This window comes from Leucopleurus acutus (assembly GCF_964270905.1).
Source record: "Leucopleurus acutus genome assembly, chromosome: 15".
NCBI lineage: Eukaryota > Metazoa > Chordata > Mammalia > Artiodactyla > Delphinidae > Leucopleurus > Leucopleurus acutus.
In genome coordinates this window covers 75,442,856-75,465,499 of record NC_139157.1, presented here as the reverse complement: position 1 = coordinate 75,465,499, position 22,644 = coordinate 75,442,856, and the positions used below count along the sequence as shown (strand labels likewise).

The window sequence follows — 22,644 nt, the reverse complement described above, 5'->3', positions numbered from 1 at the left end:
TTCACCACCACAAAGCACTTTGTTTCCCTCATTAACACAGAATTTTTCTGTCTTCCTACCTTCAAGCAGCTCCATCATGGAAAATAATCTTAGCATAAAATCCATGACCTTTAAACTTGGTAATCGGAATAAATAAGCATTATCATCCCCCTCTACTTTCCTGTAATCATTTTTTTCTATTACAGATGGAGGAAAAAGGGACTATCAAGACTGGAATGATTCTAACTCTTATTTAATCCTCTCTTGGATGTGATGATAACCATGACCTTTCTGATATCAGAGAAGAATTTATAGTCTAAATACTTCCTTATGTTCCTCAGAAGTAAAAAGGATCTTCTTTCCTACTAACTCCTATGCAAGGGGTTTGGAAGTACATCTACTGGAATAATTTATAACAGTTGTTCTCCATAAACACTACCATGGCTTTGATATTCTTCATCTATCCTTTTTACAAGAGTAGAAATAAGTTACTCTTGGTCACAGAATTTTTAAAAAAGGGTTAAAATAAAAAAGCAACTAAATGGCAGTTTTCTTCACAGGCTCTTTTTGGAACAGTCCTATCTCCTTATGTAACTGAATGGCAAATGACTGATTTATAATCATAAGCAATACTGGCTGCACATATCAATCAAATCCACTATGTGTGCAACTATTATCAGGATTAAAATCCCATTATAACAAACTCCACGATAAAGACCATTACGCTTTATTAAAAAATAAAAAAAATTCTGAAGATTAAATTCCAAATCTGTAGAATCTGGACATCATGATGAACTGCCTCCCTATGGTTTTAAAAAAAAAAAAAAGCCATTACCCTTTCAGATGACGAAAAAGATGACAAACACACATTACCACTAACTTTTTTTTTTTTTTTTTGCGGTGCACAGGCCTCTCACTGCTGTGGCCTCTCCCGTTGCAGAGCACAGGTTCTGGACGCACAGGCTCAGCGGCCATGGCTCACAGGTCTAGCTGCTCTGCGGCACGTGGGATCTTCCTGGACCGGGGCATGAACCTGTGTCCCCTGCATCGGCAGGCGGACTCTCAATCACTGCGCCACCAGGGAAGCCCACCACTAACTTTTTCCTCCAAAATTCTGAAGTTTTTTGTTTTGGTTGTGATGGGAGATCTGCAATGCGGTATTTTACAGGAAATCCATAAAGAGATGGAAAGTGCTGTTAAAGAGAATGCTTCTTCATAATGGTAGATGTCTTGGGCTTGAACTGTACAGTGCTTTGCAAACTTCGGGAAATAACTGTCAAGAGACTCAGAGAAGGAGTCTCTGAGCCAATAGCAGAGGAAGAAGGCAAAGCCCTCATTTCCTGACCCCACAGTACAAATGACTTTCTTCAGATTAGTGGTTTTGAATAATGACGAGGGGAGGGGCGCAGGGGAGAAACATGTCTGTGCATAAAGTAGTAAAAGTATTTTCTAACAAACAAGTACCCTTAACCTGCCTGAGGATTCTGTAAGATTCTGTATATCTTTTAATTTGTTTTACATTAAGACTACTGGCAAATAAACATCCAGTTCATATGCCCTACAAAAGTTCTACAGACTGGCTTCAAGGACTCCAGGAGCTACTTGAAATGGTCCAAAGTTTGTGTGGATATGCCTACGTGCATTTTTTTAGGGGAAAAAAACTACAGGGTTGGCCAACTTTACAAAGCAATATGTAACCTAAAAAAGGTTCAGAACTAATGCAGTTCTTTTAAAAAGGAATTCGAGTTAAAAAGAAGTTTTAAAAATCACTCATCTGGACCTGTACTATCCAATGAGGCCACTACTAACCACATGACCACTGAGCACCTGAAATGTAACTAAGCGATTGAGGAATTGAAGTTTTAATTAAGTTTAAATTTGAATATGAAGCAGTGTACATTTTGAAACACTGATGACACACTGAAATATTTTGGATATAAAGGAGTAAATAAAATACAGTATTAAAACTGATAATTTCACCTGTTTGCTGTTACGACATGTAGCTACTAGAACATATGTCGCTTGTATTACATTTCAATTGCACAGCACTGCTCGTTTCTGATAGTTAATTCAAGTGCCAATATTTATATGATAAGTCATCATTAATGGGTTACATAGTAGCTTATTATATTTCTATACTGTACTGGTATTCCTATGTATTTGTAATACTCAAAAACTATGAATCAAATTGGCTATTGGACCTCCCCTATCATAATGCCAGAACCAATTCTCTATATACATTTGATTTCTCTAGGATTCAGGACTAACAGAAGCAAGGCCAATATACCATTCAAAACTTTGAATTCAGTTCAGAAAGGAAGCAAATATAAAAATGTAAAACACTCACATACAAAATTATTTACTTATTTATTCAAACACTGATTGTCCACTATATACTAAGTATAGGCAATTAAAAAATGAGCATGGGCAAGCACAAGAGCTCAGATTCTACTGGAGATAGACAACATAAAAAAAGAATAGTTCTATCAACATTATAAGGGCCACAAAAGGCAATGAACAGGAAACTACTAAACTAGTAGGAAAAAAGAAATTCCAAAGAAGGAAGAAAGGACAACAATATTTAGGGACTTCCAAGTGGTTCAGGATGGCTGGGACATCAAAGGGAGGCAGAAAAGTAAGGACAGCTGAATGTTAGACAACAGCCAAGCAATGAAGAGTCTTGTATAACAGGCAAAAACATTCAACTCTGATTCCACGTATGATTCAAAGGCAGGGAAGGATCTTAATTCTCTCTGTGTGTGTGTCTGTGTGCACGTGATCAGAAAGGTCACTTTGACTTAAATGTGGAAGATGGACTGAATAAGGTAGAGTTGAGAACTGAGGCAGGGAGACCAGTTAGGAGAGTGCCACAGTCCATGGAAGTGAGAATGGAGAGGAGGAAATGGATCTCAGAGATGTTAAGGAGGCAGAAAGAAATAAGTAGATTTGGATGATGATTTTAAACTTATAGAGGTGGGAAGATCCCAATATCATTAATCAAAATGAGGTCATTTCAGTAGAAAAATTAAATTGTGAGAGGTTTCTGGTGGGAATACTGAAAAGGAAATGGTCTAGACACACTCTGGAAGTCATGACGAAAAATGCTTATTCTTGAGCTGTCTGCTGTCAAGAAGCCATAATTATTTTAACATGTCGTAGGGTGTATTTCATCAGTTACTTTCTTCATCTTTCAAACAGAAAACTTTTACAATGAAAATGTGAAGACAAAAGAACTTTGGAAGCATAACTCTAAGGGGTCAAAAGTTGTATGCTAGAATAGATATCTGGCTATAGACAATCCTAATTAATTATTATTTAAAGGTCAGTGTGTTGAATTTTGTGATATAAAAACAACTCAAAAATTTTTCTAAAGAAGTGCTATACTGGGTTAACTAAATTCAACTTTATTTAAACTTCTTGGATATACTTTTCTAGGTTTTGTAATACTGAAGTTAAAAACTACTAAATTTATATCATAAAAGCCTCTGATTTTAGAATATGCTTTTATTTTTCATAGGACAGAAAATGCTTTTATTTTTCATAGGGCAAGTTTTTCTTGGCTTCTAAAATTTAGTAACAATACAGTTTGCTTTTGGCACAAAGCTGCATATCAAAAGATGTCTCAGTAAATATATCAACTAATACAGAATGTGTGACTTTTAAATGAGCAACCTAAAAAGTGGATATAAATATTATCTCCAATAGAACCACCATTTGTTAAGATCTACGGTACCTTGCTCGATGACAGCTGATGACTTTGAGAGAGCGGATGTCTTTGAGAGCACAGACGATTTCATTTTACGTTTGGCTGGCTTTTCCTTTTCCATGTTTTCTTTTGTAGAATTATTCCTAGTGGCATGACTAAAATTGGACTGACCAGGACTTGAAAGAGTACTCAAGGTTTTGGAATGTTTCATGGAATTCTCTAGAACTAAAACACACATACAAAAGATTAAAAGCTAAGAGTTAAATTATTTAACCTTAAAACAAGCAAGAAGGTTGGGATTACTTCTAAAGTGAATTGTTTGAATTAGCCAACAGGACAAAACCTGGGGCGATGCTTAAAGCTTCCGTAAGAAATCTACTTTCAAAAAGGAAAAAGGCGTACATAATAGTTTCAGACCTTTCAGAAGCTGTCCAGTCACTGCAAGATTATGAAGGGAAGTGCTGGCAAACTGCTAGCAAGTCTGGGTTCTACGATTTAAATTTAGGCAGTTTGGATCAGAGTTGCCATTTTTGAGCATTATCCTATACTGACATTCCTAAACCTCAATATTCTTTTCCTTATCAAAAAAAATTAAAAGAAAAACGGGCAAAAACAATAAAGAAAAGCAAAACCAACAGTGTCTGATGGAATTTACTAAATCTAATATATTCCATTTGGCAAAGTAAATGCTTAAATTACAAAAGTCATTATATATATTTCAATTTAGAAACTGTAGCTGATTCTTACTTGTTTTCCCTGGCACTGCAGACGTGTTAGCTTTCGAAATAAAAGTCTTCGCTGCTGAAGAAGTGGATGGTTGCTCACTGGTAACTAGATCCACAGCCACTCGATTGCTTCTGGTTCGAACTACAGAACTGGATTCCGTTTTACCATTTATCTGAGCAGCACTGTGCCTTGGTGGTATTGATCGTGTAGGTGCAGAGAATGGAGAGGTAGCAATATCTGACTTTAACTGGGGTTTTAAGATCCTTTTTTTCCGTTCAGGGCTGTAAATAAAATAGTATCATTAGTCATTCTTTTAGCTCTATGTGGATGAATAAAACAGTCTTATAATACTGTTGGATTCAATATTTGTACTGTTATGAAATATGTTAAAATATGAGATTTGTAGTGGATTTCATATGGTTGTGAGCCTTTGAAAAGTGAATATTTAGTGAAGGATCGCTGTAAATGCTATAGTTATATGACAGAAAGCATGATGCCATCACTATCCTAAAAATGCTGTTTTACTGTACAGATTTAGCAGTTTGAATTTAAGCACTTACACTAGTATAGCTTTAGTTAAAAGATTAAAAATCCTCCACATCATAGGAACTTGCATGTCAAATATATCATTCTGCAATATAGGGAATAGTAAAGGAAGTATTAAAAAACACCAAGTTCTATCATTTAGATGACAAAGTTATAGATCAGTTGATGATATTTAAAAGAAATCAAATACCTTGATGCAGCACTACTGGAAACAGAGCTGCTTCTATTTCTTTTCCTCCTCCTTTTGGTTATTGTATTTCTTTTATGAAAACGAAGGGCAGATTTATAATCTGATAAAACTGAACTAATGTGTTCTTCAAAGAAAGCGGACAAGCGCAAACTCATGCTGTAAATCTATGGAAAGAAAAAAAACTGTTCAAACATTCCTGAAAGGAAATGCCTGTTCCTTTGAGATAATAATTTAAATATTTTTCTAACAAAAAGCTTTTAGAATTTAAAACATTGCTTTTTCTCAATCTCTTTTGACAAAGACTAAAACTGAAACATTATTACAATTATTTTTGTATTTCTTGGACAAAGAAAGGTAAATGATATTTATAGTTTTACTCATTTTTATGACTCGTATGAGCATTATATGGAAAAAAATGCTCCTTTCCACTAATGCAGAAAACAGCTGGAAAAGTTAAGCACACGTACCTCTAACACATATCAGGACAATGTGTACGTGATGTCTATTCAACTACACTACCTTCAAGAAAAGTAACCATTCCTAAACATTAGTGACATTAGTGTTTTTTCATAGAAGGAATAAAACAGAAAGATGTGAATTCCTTTTTCCACTAGAATACCATTAAGAACCTAATAGAAAGTTTGTCAATTTTGTTTTAAATTTTAAATAAAAGCAGCATTTAGTTACTCGACATACTTTTCTACTAATTTCATTTCATTTAAACAGAAAAGAAAGCAATTCAATTATATACCCTTGATCTTTTGCTTGGTGTATATGCTTTGGAATTACTAAAAATAAGTCTGACATCTTTACATAACTCCATTGGTGACTCATAATTCCCAGCCTCTAAAGTCTCTCTAACGGTAGCAAAATCCATTGGAGTGTCAATGATGTCTCTGTAGTCCTAAGAGAGGGAAAACAGGTCATATTAATAATATAATAATAATAATGCATTACTTCTCATAACAGGGATTCACATTCAATTTCTGTGATGACTGCAAGTCCTAGAACTATTAATAATCATTCCTCGTTTCCCTCATCAAGGCTCCCTTTATTCCCAAAGTCATTTTTATTTTTTTCATGTCCTCTACCTTTTACTGCAATCAACACAGGATTTCTCTCATTCAAGAACCTATAAATCCTGCTTTTTTTTTCTTCAGAAAGAGGTAAAGGGTAGAGTTGTGTTTGAAAAAGGAGATTAAAAGAATATCGAAAAAACTCAGTTCCACAACTACAAGTTTGATATAAAAAACCCAAAACTTTATACTACCCATGAACTCTAAAGGCTGCTAATTCATTGAAACATAATTGTACCTTTAAAATTAAGAGATAAAAACAATAAAAATATGTTAACATCCCATGTACGTGAAGGTCTGAATTCTAGTAACCTCAACTGCAGTACTACAATTACTATAATTGGGAACTTTGTAGTAATCAAGAATTATGAATGTAAATATCTGTCACAAAGCCTTTGCAGTTCATTCCACGGAGGAAAAGTGCAGTCACCCAAAGTCTCCACCTAATCAATTGTATATTGTATATACAATTGTATAAGATAAAGCAATAAAAACAGGCAAATGAAAGGAGAAAAAAGCAACAGAATAGGATAAAATGATCCAAATATGGTATCTTTAAAGGAGTAAATAATACTATACCTTTTCCATAGCCCCAGAGTATGTAACTGTATTTTTCGAAATACAATAACTTGACTTTGCCCCATCAAGTTTAAATTATGATCAAATATGTTTGACCATAAAGCAAACAGTATTACTGCCTTTGACAAATAGGGACAGTTTTATTTCTTCCATAACAATCTGCAATGCCCTTTATTTCCTTTTCTTGTTTTGCTGCACTGGCTAGAATTTGCAGTACTATGTTAAATAGCAGCTGTGAGGATGGACATTTTTGCTCCACTCCCAATCTTAGGGGGAAAGCATTCAGTTTTTCATGATTAAGCATGATGTTAGCTATAGGTTTTTAAACAGATGTTCTTTATCAAGTTACAGAAGATCCCCTTTATTCCTATTTTTCTTAAGTCTGTTTTTATTATTAATGGTGTTCTGTTTTCTTAGATTATGTATTTGTCTTTTTGACATCCACTCAGCACAGGGCCAACTATATTAATTTTCTTATTTTTGTATTCTTGATACTGTGGCATTTTGGGGACCAAACAGACCTAAGGAGAGACTGCCCCCTTCCAAGGGCTAGGCAATTCTTAGAGATGGCAAAGGGTTGTACTGGGAATACAGCTTTCATATGTAAACCAACCATGCCCTTAAGCAACCCTCACACACCAAGCCAGTATTTCCTCTGCCATGAATCATCCCAGGGTCAGGTATCAGACAACCAAAGACCACCCCTATGCCCCAAAACCAACTGGAGTAATTCAAAGTAGCCAGTCTTAAGCTGTTGACTATGCCCTGCCTTGCCTTTCTCATGGAAACCTCAGTAAAGGCTCTGGCCCAAGCTTGTCCTTTGCCCCTGTGTTTTTTGGCTGTGTTGGGTCTTCGTTGCTGTGCGAGGGTTTTCTCTAGTTGTGGCGAGCGGGGGCTACTCTTCATTGCGGTGCGCGGGCTTCACTGTGGTGGCTTCTCTTGTCGTGAAGCACGGGCTCTAGATGCGCGGGCTTCAGTAGTTGTGGCTTGCGAGCTCTAGAGTGCAGGCTCAGTAGCTGCGGCACACAGGCTAGGTGCTCCGCGGCATGTGGGATCTTCCCGGACCAGGGATCAGACCTGTGTCCCCTGCTTTGGTATGCTGATTCTTAACCACTGCGCCACCAGGGAAGCCCCCGCTCCTGTCTTCTGCAACGTAACTAAGACCCTGTGCTTTCCCCTGTGGCCCTAAGTGGTATTTGGTGAACCCCTCTCTGGGACCTTAAGTGTAATACATTTCTTTCTTCCAAGACTCATTCTTGTTTCCTCCTGTGGCCACAATGATTACCACACCATACCCAACATGTACATTCTTTAAAGAAATGAGTACTGAATTCTGTCAAATGCCTTTTCTGCACTGATATGATCATGTGATTTTTCTTCTTTAGTAATGAATTATTGACATATTGACTGATTTCTGAATACTGAACCAGCCTTATATCCCTGGGAAAAAACCCACTTGGTCAGGGTACAAAATCATTTTCATATATTGCTGAATTCTATTTGCTGATATTAAGAATTTTTGCACTTTCTTCTTTTGTACTGTTTTGTCTGGTTTTGACATCAGGGTAACACTGGCTTCATAGAATCAGTGTAGAAGCATTCTGTATCTTGAGGAAGAGACTGTGTAGAATTTGTGTTAGTTCTTTAAACATCTGGTAGAAGTTTCCAGTGAAGACTCCTGGGCTTAGAGATTAAAAAATACATACTTGGGCTTGCAAGAAACAAAAGGAAATCCACACGTTTCAAAAACAAAGAGAAATGAAAACCAGAGCACTTTAGCATTAGCTCAGTTCTTCTAAGAGGTTTTTTGGATGGTAGGGTTTGAATTAGTCCTGTTTATCACATTGCTGGAATTAAACATTTATCTTCTACATTTAAGATTACATGTTTCTTGATTTTTAAAATGACAAGTCATTTATGATATTTATCTATTGATGAAATTTCTCTATTTTCATCATTGCAAATTAGAACACATACATAAAAAAACAGATAATAAAGACGTTGGTGATACCACATCCAGGTCATGATCTCTTATAAAACGTTTAATTTTAATTTCAAACCATGAATGTTATCTGATATACAATCTTTAGTAACTGAAAAAAGGAATAAAAAAAAATCACTTGAAGTGAAATTTAGATTGCTAAGACTGCACGCAAAAATAAATACTTGTAACATGTTTACTCAAACTTTTTACCACGAATTCCATAAAGATCATAAATTGGCATAACCTACATATATAGTAGTGCCACCTTACATTTATATATAGTGCTTCAGTGTAAAAACTATTTTAATGTTGAATAAATAACTAGTAATATTCTCATTCCACTTCTATAACCCTGTAAGGAAGGTTAGAGACAGGTATAATTATTCTTGCTTCCCAAATAATTTCCATAGTAAATTCACAGAATTAGTGTGGAAAAGAAAATAGTAAATATATACTCAGATATGAAAACTAAATAACTTGCTCGAAACTGCAGAACTGGTAAGAGGCAGAGCTGGGACAATAACCCAATTCTTTGGAGTCTTAGTTCAGGGTTACTTCTTTTTTACCACACTGTTCAATTTAGATGCTCTATGTAGCCAAATGGATAATGAGGTGGTGTATGAAATAAAAAAGAAATAAACTATAATCATAAAAATAAATAGTAAACTGTCATGTATAAGAGATGTATATGTATTTATATATATATCTCAAAATCAAACTGACAAATAAAGAAAGTATTTTCAAAAATACTTACTGGGGGACTTCCCTGGTGGCGCAGTGGTTAAGAATGAGCCTGCCAATGCAGGGGACATGAGTTCTCGAGCCCTGGCCTGGGAAGATCCCACACGCTGAGGAGCAACTAAGCCCGTGTGCCACAACTACTGAGCCTGCACTCTAGAGCCAGTGCGCCACAACTATTGAGCCTGCGCTCTAGAGCCTGTGCGCCACAACTACTGAGCCTGCGCTCTAGAGCCTGTGCTCTAGAGCCTGTGCGCCACAACCAGTGAGCCTGCACTCTAGAGCCCGTGAGCCACAACTACTGAGCCTGCGCTCTAGAGCCCGTGAGCCACAACTACTGAGCCCGCACACCTAGAGCTGGTGCTTCACAACAAGCGAATGAGAAACCTGCACCTTGCAATGAAGAGTAGTCCCTGCCTGCCGCAACTAGAGAAAGCCTGCGCGCAGCAACGAAGACCCAACGTAGCCAAAAATAAATAAATAAATTTTTAAAAAAAGCTATGTGCAAACACATTAAAAAAAAATACTTACTGGATATTCAAGAAGATCTACTGGCTGGCGGAAAGGCTCAGAATCTTCACACTGAAATATGAGATTTAACAATTCTTGACACTGTTTCTTCCATGCTTGAATATCATAAGACTGTGCTCTGTTACGTAATCTTCTTCTAGGCTGATGGTCCTAAAATTAAAATGTTCAAATAATATTAATAAAATAACACATATAATAAAATTTTTATTTTTAATCTTGGATAATTAGGTAATATACAGTGATTCAAATAAAAGAAAACATCATTCACCTAGTTCTGAAAACCATGCATTGTTGTGATGGAAACTGATTTGGAAGTTAATACTTAATCTGTCTTTAAAAATAGTAAGAGTAAAAAAAAATGCTTAATACATTTTAATTCATATAAGGCACTTCTGTTAAAACAAAGAACTTAGTACCTTCCTCTTCCGGGTAGAAGTTCCTGGCACATCAGTGTCTTCTTTTTCTTCTTCCTTTGAAGCAAGAATTTATCAGATTCATAAAATATTCTAGGTTTCACTATATTCTATAGTTTTTTAATACCAATTATCTCCTTTACATTTTGGAAAACCCATAGTGTATATGATGCTGGAACACTTTACTGACTCATTAAAAAGTCTCCCTCCACCCACCGTTTAAAAAAAATTATAACAATTCTGAATCATTTTTTTTAAAAAAGTTAGCAACAGCATTAGGCAAAAATAATTTTCATAACAGCATTCACCTGAAAACTACTGTGTGTAAATTTCTTTTTATATATGGAACATAACCAAGGTAGTAATAATCATAATGAAATATTAAATACCTCAGAGTCAGACAAAACTTTCTTCTTCATTGAATTGTAGAGTGGAATTATGTTATAACAAGTCTGATCCCTAAATAACAAAGAAATGTTAGTATACAAGACTGGAGTCATGAGATTTTTGTCCTTTAAACCTGTTAGTAAAACAAGATTTTAAGATAAAACTTGAAGCTGAAGCCTTCTTCATCAGTTGACTCCAAAACCCTATGGCACACACATCTGCCCCTGCCCCTCCACTCTATGTGAAGCCTCCACTCTGGCCTATTTCATTACACCAAGCCCAATTCCCATCTCCCAGGTTTTGCTCAGTTCACTACTGGGCCTGGAATGCCTTCCTTCATTCTTCAGTCTACAAGGAATAGCCAGTATACCTCCTGTCTTCTAATTCCTTCTTCCTTCTATTCTTAAATGTAGGCATTCCCTAAAATTTTGTCTTTAGCCATCTTCTATACCTTTCGACCAGATAATCTTATATATCTGCAGTTTATCTGTGTTAGTGAACTCCAAATTCCTATAATTTGGTCTGACTCTTCTCCTGAGATTCCTGACACCATCTAAAATTCTGCATGTCTAAACCTAACTGTTGTTTTCCACTTTCTCCCTTTTCTTTTTAACTTTTTTTTTCAACCATTCTTACAGTAATGCATGGTTTTTCACTATTCCTTCCCTTGCCTCCTCCTTATAAACCCAATCATTGGACAAGTTCTGTGATTCTACCTTCAAAATCTCTTGGCATCTGCCTCTTTCTCACTTCCATAAAGTAAGCCTCCATCACCTCTTACTTGGTCAGCTGTAGAAGTCAATCTGCAGTCAGTTTAATATTTTTAGGGCAATTTGCATCATGTTATTCTCATGTTAAAAACATTTCAACAGTCCCTTGCCTTTTGTCTCCTCCCTATCTGTTAACATTAGACACTGCAGTCAAATTAACATTTTTAAGGCATAGCAAGCACCATGCTATTCTCAGGTACAAATATTTTCGATAGCCCCTTGCTCCCTGTGCTCATATTTTAAGTATAGTTCCTCAGATCAGCATTGGAGGTCCTCCACGATATGGTCCAAACTCGAGTTTAGCACACTGTATCCCTATTACTTCTGCTCATGTACTCTCTACTTCACCTGATTTCAGTTACTCGATTCCCTTAACAAATATTTACCTTCCTCCATCATGCCATTCCTCATCCCTGGAACTGCTTTCCTTTCATCTAACTTCTGAATCAGTATCTACCTTGTCCAGAACATCTTAACATACTTCTCCCTGTACCTGAAATCCCACCCTTATAGCCAGAAGTGACCCTATCCCTCATCTAAGCATTCATACAAACTCCTTTTACTTTTTCCTTATATTATAGTTACAGATTTATCTACCCTACAAAACTGTATTAAGAGGATAATTATGCATTTCTTTCTATCTCCAAGTATCTATTACAACACTTTGAATATAACTATTGCTTGAAATTTGGCCAAATAACTCAATTAAAAAGTACCTTTACCAAAATTTCAAGACACACTAGACATCTTGAAAAGTAACACTAACTAAAAATGGTTCTTAACAAATTGTATACCTCTAAAAAATGCCAGGGATTTACTTTTAGATATATACAATGTAAATGTTTTATTATTTTATTTTAATCTGTTCTTATAAGGCATTTCAAAGTAACTATTTGAAAGAAATACAATTTCACAGATTATTCCAAATGTAAAAATAATTGTTTCATCTAAATTATTTCACTAAAATATGAATTTACTCTATCATGTGATTCTATTGATTCCTATCTCTTTGGAAAAATAGATGTACATAACATATATAAAACACAAAATTACAGATTAAAAACTTTACAGTTAAGATACTATAAACTTTTACAACCAAGTATATAAATAGTTTTCTGAGGATAACTAATTTTTATTATCTTATTAATTCTTGATTATCAATTTTACTGAAAAGCAGCAAAAGCTTAGCAATAACAGCCCCGAAACCAGTTGGAAGGCAACAGTTTTCTTTCGAGAAATAAGGTCGAGGAAGGGCATAAAGTTTATCTTACGAATTTTCTTTGGTGGTTTATTTATATTGCAATTACCTACATTCCTTAGCAAAACAAACAAACAAAAACAAACTCACCTAATACCAAGAAAAAGGACCCTATGATTATGCTGAGTAATGAGAATGAAGCTGGAGATGTTTAAAAAAAAAAGCCTCAATAATCCCTTCATGTAAAAATGAAAGCTGAAAATAGGTGAATACTTAAATTATAAAATACCCAATTCTCTTAATGAGAAAAAATTATCCAATATAAATAAACTTCATATGAATTCAGAGCTGTATTTCGTAGAAAATATACATATGATTCATTCCTCTGGCTTCAATTTAGAAGACTCAATTCATTCTATGAATGCATAAAATCCTAAGACAAGGAAGTAAAAGTCCTGCTGTCTTAAGAAGTTGTAGTTATCATCACTCTTGGTATGGGATTAATGAATGAGGAAGTAAACTTGACTTGGAAGAAGAAAAACTTTGAAAGTTAAATTCATTTTCCTGCTGATGTATTTGAATACTTGTTCCAAAACTTGATAGGGGCAATACAATGTTAAGATGAAAGGTTCACAAATCAAATGGCAGACACTCATTTACTGTGAAAATTAAACAAGTTAACCTCTAAAAGATTCAATTTCCTTAACTGTAAATTCCAGATAATGATCTCTCCCACCTGTAAGATTTTTATCTGACTTAGAAGAGCTAATTTAGGTAAAACATTATACATTCAGTAAAAGCTTGCTATTATTATTATTATCGAACATTGGATTTAGAGAAAGATCCATGTTTTCTTACTTGAATTGCAGAACACAACTGTAACACAATCTCTTTGACTCTGTAATTATTATCAGCCAGTGAACTAAACGCTGCTTCTTTAGACAGACATACGCTTCCTATTTTGAGTGGAACTATGCTTATAGCACAGCACGTGACATGATGTATAATAAAAAATGATTGTACTCTACGTTTTGGCATTTTACACATTTTAAAATACTGCCATTAATTATTACAGTAATATAATTAAGTGTGGAAAAATACTCACTTTATAAAATGTAGAAGAAGATCAGTCACAAATTTAGCAGATTTCACAATAGGGCTTCCAGGCTCATTAAATGTTCGTGTATTATGCTCTATATACCGAACTTCCCACATTAAGGAAGAAACCCGCCTTTAAACAAACAAAATGCATAAGTCTTATTAATCTCTTTATACTTAGAAATACATACACACATTTTAAAACCAAGACATTCAGACTTTTTTAAAGTCTTAAATCAATTACAAAACTCACACCTTAAAAAGCTGTTTTCAAAAAGACAGAACATCATTTGTGTTGGGCGGGTGGAAAAGAGTAGTAACGTTATGTACTGGCATAGAAAATGTCTGAATTTGACACATTAGTCTATCAACAGGGCCTTCTTTTAGGGAGAAAGACTATAAGGAGAGTAGCAAGAGAGAAACAGTGGAGTTTTAGCTTTACATATTCCTTTCATGTATGGTGTAATTTTTTGGTAATAAGCATATCTGACTTTTACTTAAAAAAGGAAACCAAGCAATTTCAATCTAATTCTATTACTGGTAATCAAATGACATTTAAAAATGAAAAGCTAACTAACAGCTTGCTTATGAGATACAAAAATATAAAAATATGGTGAACATGTTAGTTTACTAAGAAACCTAACGAAATGAAAATTAATTTTTTTTTTACACTAAATAGACAATGCAGTTGATCCTTGAACAATGGGGGAGTTAGGGGCACTGGCCCTCCTTGAAGTCTAAAATCCGAATACAACTTTAGAGTTGGCTCTCCGTATCCAAGGTTCCACATCCATGGATCATGTAGTACTACAGGTACGTATTTATTGAAAAAACAATCCGTGTATAAATGGACCCGTGCAGTTCAAACCCATGCTGTTCAAGAGTCAACTGTACTAAAATTTTGGTGTTTTATTATTTTATTTCAGTAACTAAAGAAAAATCCAAAGGCAGATTCTAAAATATCATCCAACTTAAAATGATAAGGAAGAAAATACTCAGGAAATGTTACTGATTTTTGAACAGAAAACAATTATATGGAATTTTTAAAGAATTATATATAATTGTGGATACAGAAGCATACAGAAAAGCTTCTGTGCATTTCCAATAGCATTCACAAGGCTCATTCTAATAAAAGAACCACAGGCCATTTTCAGAGTACCCTATAGAAACTGTGTGTAAGATAAGGCATGAGGATTTAATATCAGTAGGGCAAACTGACAGTGGTTTAAGACTGAACTAGAAGTATCAAAGAGGAAAACTACAAACTGTAAGAAGTCTGAAGCCAATGAGCAGAGGAGAAGCAAAAATGCTCGAAACAGTGAAATAGCACATGCAAGCATCATTATTATGAAATAAGAACATAACTCAGGTCTACAACTACATTATTTAGTTAAAAATCAGGCAGTTTCTAATTTATTTAAGGACTCTGTTCCAAAAGATTTTTTTCCTAAGTTGGTTAAGTTGGCTAAGCTAGGCTAATGCCAAAAAGCCTAATTAAACTGTAATGTATATTGAAATACAGTACACCTTAGCAATTCTCATGTTGAGCAGTATTTCTATGAGAAAGTATATTTTTAACAATGGTGAGAGATGGCAGAAGTTTATCTTTCTAGATGTAGTCCAACTACTAGTGTGTAGAAAACAATTCTTTCTCTCCCTTTTATTCTCCCACGTCTTGTTCCATCTCTGAAGCCCGGGGTGTAACTCCTAAGGTTTAACAACTTAGGGGCTTAGAGAGAAATAAGGATATAGTTAAGAATTTCTTCTCCATTTCCTGTCTTAAACCTTTAACGTTGAAAATGATTTACTTAAAGAAGTGTGCTTCGAGAGGAAGATGGCTGGGAGGCACAAATCACAGGTGATTTCCTCCTCATCTCAATGCTTTTGACAAATATTAATGAAGCAGCAGCAGAAATACCTAACGAGATCAGAACGTAAAGTCCAACGCCTTAGTTTTCTTTATTCCAAGTGTTTCTCGGTGAACTGACTCCGCCCAGCAGGAGACATTTGGCAGTGTCTAGAGACATTTTTGGTTTTTACAACTAGGGGCTGCTATTGGCACTTAAGGGTAGAGGCAAAGGATAGCCCCTCATAATGAAGAATTTTCCAGCCCTAAATGTCAGTAATGCTTTTGTTGAGAAACACTACCTTAGTCAGTAAGGAATAACAAATGGTGTTTTCAGCACCAGGTACACACAGTATCAAATTAGAATTACAATTTAAGTATTAAAAAGAACTAAAGGCACATTTTACACAGAAAAATATGAATACAAAATATGACTAAAAACTTCCCTAAGGGGCTTCCCTGGTGGCGCAGTGGTTAAGAGTCTGCCTGCCGATGCAGGGGACACGGGTTCGTGCCCCGGTCCGGGAAGGTCCCACATGCTGCGGAGTGGCTGGGCCCGTGAGCCATGGCTGCTGAGCCTGCGCGTCCGGAGCCTGTGCTCCGCAACGGGAGAGGCCACAACAGTGAGAGGCCCGCGTACCGCAAACAAACAAACAAACAAACAAAACCTTCCCTAAGTTAAAATAAATAGTAATGTAAAGAACTGCAGTACTATAAAACTGATCACAAAAATAAAGTTTTAATGCAATTATTATTTAAGTTAAAATGTTGTTGGCCTGCTAATAAGCAAAAGTCATAAGAAATGTGAAAGCTAAAAGTCTGATTTCATTACGTGAAAACAATGGACTTAACCTCACTTTTTGATAAGACCTTTTAGGCAATAAACCTACAAAGCCTGCCCAACATTAGAACTCAATGTTTACAAAAATTGTTAACCAGCATACGCAAATTAACTGAAATTGCATCTTTTTAAAACTCTAGTTATATTTCAAACTAAGCTCCAACTGTAAAAAGTACCCAAAATTTTCTTAATTTCATTCTTCAGAAGTATTCATAAGCTAAATAACTAAGAGAACACACAATTTTTAATATTATTCTATGAAAAAATCCATGAACAAATATTTCAATGGGATATCTAGGAGAAAATAAAATATGTTGGATTGTTTCATAAAATACAATACAAAGACAGTGACCATCAATTCATATTTGTCTCTAAGTGTGGTCTATAGACCAGCAGCACCAGCATCACTGGGAACTTGTGAGAAACGCAATCTCAGGTCCTATTCTAAACCTACTACCAGATTCTACATTTTAACAAGATGCCCAAGGTGATTTGCATGCACACTGAAGTTTGAGAAACACGGCTAGAGAGGATCAGTAAAAGGGTGAAAGAATCACTTAGCTTTCTTTTGTTAGTAGCTACAGCAAATGGTTCTAACCTGTAAAACCTGTTTTCCAGTCTTTGTTTAATTGTACTTAAATCCGTTGGATATGCCACTACAGTGCAATACATGGGATAGGCTTGCAGATCCACAGGAGCCACAAATGCTGAAGCAATATCTAAGATAAACAAACAAATACGTTTATAAATTTATTTTTGTATTGCTTAAAATACTTCAAAATTCTGCTTGAATTAAGCCTTAAGTTCTAATCCACATAACCATTAGTCTACCACTATCTTCTGATAGAAAATACATACAGTTTAGCTAACACATAGCCTCACTCTTTATTATGTCTACATTTATACTGCAAAATTCTCGGAGTATTTATTTATGGACTCCTTAGAAGAAAAGAGATGACAGACAATATATAAAACTGACTTATTAAAGAACATCTACATGTATTTCTATAATTAAAACCAGGCCATTCCTGAATCTATGTTATGTGTTTGACAGTAATTGTTTTGACATAATTACTAAAATTACCTAAGATAGTATCTGAGACAATAATTAAGTGTTGCCCATATTTTAAAAGACTTCAGATGAAAATATTATCCAACGTGTGTCTCCAATATCTTCAGCTCTTATTCATGTTAATTTCTCCCTTAGACTCTTTAAAGCTCATTCCTTACTGAAAGTCTAGGTTAATACAAACCACCACACTAGTTTAGAGTTATTTTGGGCACCAAAAGTTCAGATAATCATGCTTTGTGGTCATTGTTCTTTTTCTGTTTTTTTTTAAATAAAGCAAAGCAGTTCATATACCCTCTCCCTTCCCTTTACAAATATTCTATTGTGTATACGTATATCAAGTTAAGAGGAAAACTGGTACAGTTACCCATATAATTCAGCTTTCAGCCCTCCTCTTTCAAGTCGCATCATGTCAGGGTGAGTATGTGAAGGATTTTAAAATTAGGTTCTGGAGGATCTAGGTTTTTCAACCTAGAAAACAACCTAGAAAACACCCCTGGTGTTTCTGGGGTCCCTTACTCTGAAATTCAGCTAGAGCAACCTCATTTATAACTGTTTTAGATATTTAAGCCCTGCGTAAAATCGCATTGAAAAAAAAAATACCACTTAAAAATGTTTGAAAACAATGACATGGTATTATGGAAAAAAGTTTTGCTTGAATAATAGTATTTTTCCTTTACTTTCTGGCAACATCTTCTATCTATATTCATGTGTTACTATTATTTACCTAGTGTCATCAACTGGTTTATTCCTATAACAATTCTTTCACATTCTTCATCCCTGGGATTGGAACCCCATTCACCATCAAGAGGCTTATAAATCAATGATCTGCATTCAACATCAGTTAAAGGAACACTGGTACCTAGTTCTTCAGGAAATACAGCTGAAATACAAAGAAAGAAAGCAGATTTAGTGAAAATATGTGGTAATTTACTAATATTTAGGTTACCTTTAGAAATCAGAGTTAATATTGTTATAAAGTATAATTTTGTAAATGGTAAGTATATTCTTTATTTTCATTAAAGGAAAGTATGTTTCAAGGGTCAATAAAATTTATTCTTTAAAACATTAATTTCATAATTCTCTAGATGAGCATATAATTACTTCTCCAAAATTATACCTGACAACTTGCTCTATTATCAGTTACAGGTGAAGGAGAAAGTATTCCTATAAAATGATGCAAATTTAAAAGTTTTCTGAATCATTTCATAATGTATAATCTCCATGTTTACTTTGATAAAACACACAGGTGAAACTGAGCAAAAATGGTATTCTTTCAGAAATGCTTCAATCAAAGGCTCAGTTTTTTAAAATGTGGGAACAGAGAGAATTATGAATACCGACAGATGATTCTTACACTTTTTGCTCTTAAATGATGAAGGTATGCTTTCTGCATGCCTGAATCTTTAACAGAATCATTAGGGGGTGGTGGTGACATAAAATCTACAAATCTGCCAAGCAATTTTTTCTTTGAACTAGACTTCATGAGAGAAACATTTTGAAATATGCTACTATTTGTTTACAAAATTTCTCCTCCTCCCAAAATGTAATTAAACTCTATAAGTGCCTATGTACGTGTATCCAAATAGAACAAAAACAACAAAAATCACCCCCTCCACATAGCAATATATTCAGGTAGGAGACAAGTAGTATATTACTGTCACTAATTCATTTCAAGAAATACCCCAGGCATTACAACATCGATTAGCTTCATTTCTCTCATATTCACAATAGTCTGATGTGACTTCAAATTCAAACCTTCACAAAGGAGAGAACTAAAACCAGAAGAAAAGCCATGTAACACATTTACAAGTTGATTAAGATATTTTAAACAGCTCTAATTTAGCAATGAGATGAAAAAGACATTATTGGTATTGGTATCTCAAAGTGATAATTTCTAGAAAGTACTAGTTTTGAACAAAATCAGCATGACCATTTTCTCATTTCTAAGATTTACCAGATTGGGCTTAGTTTTCCCACATTGTCTTTTCTCTGCTTTTTTAGAATACAATAACTAGTGAGGAACTCCATTTATAAATGACTATTTCTACTATGTTACAAATCAGGCTTTTTTTCTTTTTGTTTTTTAAAATCTTTATTCTTACATGATAGTAAAAGTAACATACTATTAAAAAAATCAAACAATACAGAATAATGTAAAAGATAATTTGTGGAAGTCCTCATATCCCCACGCTTTATAAATGACCATTATTAATAATCTGGTATATATCCTTTTAAACCTTTTTAGGCATATACAATTGTGTGTGTTGTATTTTTTTAAAACTGAAACAAACATGGACAATGAAACAGAAAGAAAATGCAATCTCCAGGCTTCAGCCACATTGGTCTTTTCTCAGTTCCAGGAAGATGTCATATTCACTGCCTAAGGCTAACTCCCAAATCCTAAGGCAATGCATCAGGCCATATGCAAGATGATGGTTATTATTATTAATTATAATTACCTACTCATTGAACCCTTACATGTGTCAGGCTCTATAATAAGCACTTTACACATATGATATCATTTAATCCTAATAGCAGCCCTATAAGGAAAGTATTAGTTTACATAGTTTCAAAAGCTGAATCCTAAGAATCTGGAGTTTTGAGATTTAAAGGAACTTGTCAAGATGGCATAGATAAAAGACAGCAGAGCTAGGATAGGAATCTAAGTCTTACTCAAAAGCCTGAACTCTAAGTATTACACTGTATTCTATGTATTCTGCTGGAGTTACAAAAATATCTTTGATCCCAAGTGCTCATCTTCTAGAACAGCGGTCCCCAAACTTTTCGGCACCAGGGACCAGTTTCATAGAAGACAATTTTTCCACGGACGGGAGGTGGGGTTGGGGGGTTGTGGGGGGACTGGGATATGGCTCAGGCAGTGATGCGAGCGATGGGGAGCGGCAGATTAAGCTTCAGTCCTCGCCCGCCACTCACCTCCTGCTGTGCGGCCCGGTTCCTAACAGGCCACGGACCAGTAGCGGTTCGCTGCCCGGGGGTTGGGGACCCCTGTTCTAGAGTGAATAATAATTAACAAATCAGTATCATATTTTGCTGTAATTAATTTCAACCTTCCCTGTTAAATTACAAATTCCAAGTGGGCAAGGATTATGTCTAATTTTTTCACTGTTATGCCTCCCCTACCTCCAGGGTCAATAATAGGTAATAAATGTTTGTGGAATGAATACTTTCTACTTGGTCTTCATTAAGAACTCTTTGTAGTTGCAAGTTAGCAAATCAGATTTTTATTTAAGAAATTAATTCCATAATACAGATGCAAAAAGCTTAACATACACTTACCATTGTTAGGTATAAGCTCCATATCCCAAGGACTCATCTTTTCTGTATCTCCATTGTCCCAGCTTAAAGGAAGGAAAACCTTTATATTAAAAAATCTAAATATTGCATTGCAATTTTAATAAAATCACCTTGTAAAAATAATTACTTCAGTATTTAAAAGTAGTATCTTTATCATTTTATTAATAGGCGGGGAAAACATTCAAAACAAGTTAGGCTGAACAAAAATACAATACTTCCTTACCAAACATTATAACACTGAAACAAACTATCAGGGTACTCAGGCTGAAGAGGTTCCTGGCTTTCAATTGTTCCAAACCACCAGGCATCATCTATGACTGATCTGAAACGGTCACCTGGACAAGAATAAAAGCCATCTCATTACTCTGAAATGAAACACTGCTGTTGTTACTCCTCTTTCCTTTAAGATACTTAAATTGCCTGTATGATTTTAAAAGACCTACGAAAAATGACCTACACACTCCAAAATAAATAAGTAAATATATAAAATCAGCAATACGGAGGGAAAAAGTTATTTAATAAGCACACCTGAAGTGTGACTGACTTTTCAGCACCATTTTTTACATTTTATTATGGTAAGGAGAAATTCACTCTTATCTTAAACATTTTTACCAATCTAGCACATCATTAGGACTATGCGCAAATTTTTCATTCAAACAAAAACACAGATAATTTCTTCCCCCAAAATATTTATAGTCTATCTTGAATTCTTACTTTCTGTAGGGAAGTTCCTCTAACCAACAATTAAGAGTCCAGCCTAAAAACAAACAACAACAATCCAACCTGCTTTCCTTTGACTCAATCACCCTTAAGTTACTAACACTTATCTGTACACTCACTTTCCCTTTCCTATAGAAACAAATAAAAAAGAAACGAAAACAACTAATCTTTGTAATAGTTTTGATCCAAGACTGGTTGAATCTGTGGAGGCAGAACCCATGGATACGGAGGGCCAACTACATAGCATAAAATGTATTTAAAAAAAGAAAAGAAATTTAATGACAGAAAGCTGGAGTCAGGCTAAATTAACAGAACACAACTGCATGTTGTTGAGTTACATATATGTGTATATATATACTCTGAGTGGGTATGCACTGGGATCAAATTTAGATTCAAATTCAAGCATTCTAATGGCCAATGTTAAGAGGGAAACATGATCTATTACTAGACTAAGAGTAATTGCTCCTCAGATGCATATTAGTGACACTACCCTTAGAGAGAAGCTAATACATAATTTAATAAACAGCATTACTGACACCTCCGACACCTTACAGTAAACATAATAATGAGTTTCATAAAGCTATTTCTTACAATCCTATTGTACCTAGACTGATGACAGTACGCTGAAGAGGAAGAACTGGATAACGTGTGCCTGACCACAATGAACGATACTGCAGGCTAATGACAATAAAGTTAAGCAAGGAATAGAGTCTACCAGAGCAAGCCTTAAACATACCTGAGAACAAGCTGAAGTAATTATTATTGATGTAATTTTAAATGGCAGTTGGTAGATACATGTAAGTATCTTCAGAAATAGAAGACTAACTAGTATTAACTTTAGAAGAAATAGTAATCTATAAATTTAGGGGAGAAAAATGATAAGATCCAAATGATAACATTCTGATGTACATCCATTTGAAATATCTCTC

General features: G+C 34.9%; 1 protein-coding gene across 4 annotated transcripts in view; it reads right to left on the bottom strand.

Moving 5' to 3' along the window:
- The window catches only part of PHIP (PHIP subunit of CUL4-Ring ligase complex), a 127,200-nt gene that overhangs the window by 6,031 nt on the left and 98,525 nt on the right, over positions 1–22,644 (bottom strand). For 3 of the 4 annotated variants that reach the window (XM_082855847.1, XM_082855848.1, XM_082855849.1), the window contains exons 28-39: positions 21,219–21,330; positions 20,978–21,039; positions 18,405–18,560; positions 17,207–17,327; positions 13,929–14,054; positions 10,858–10,927; positions 10,472–10,525; positions 10,056–10,205; positions 5,899–6,051; positions 5,148–5,311; positions 4,433–4,692; positions 3,713–3,910 (exon numbers count right to left, since the gene is read on the bottom strand). In XM_082855847.1, coding sequence (XP_082711973.1) covers positions 3,713–3,910; positions 4,433–4,692; positions 5,148–5,311; positions 5,899–6,051; positions 10,056–10,205; positions 10,472–10,525; positions 10,858–10,927; positions 13,929–14,054; positions 17,207–17,327; positions 18,405–18,560; positions 20,978–21,039; positions 21,219–21,330 — 1,626 coding nt within the window. Of the gene's footprint in view, positions 1–3,712; positions 3,911–4,432; positions 4,693–4,865; positions 5,043–5,147; positions 5,312–5,898; positions 6,052–10,055; positions 10,206–10,471; positions 10,526–10,857; positions 10,928–13,928; positions 14,055–17,206; positions 17,328–18,404; positions 18,561–20,977; positions 21,040–21,218; positions 21,331–22,644 lie in introns of those variants that run through there. The other variant, XM_082855850.1, reaches the window with a different exon arrangement.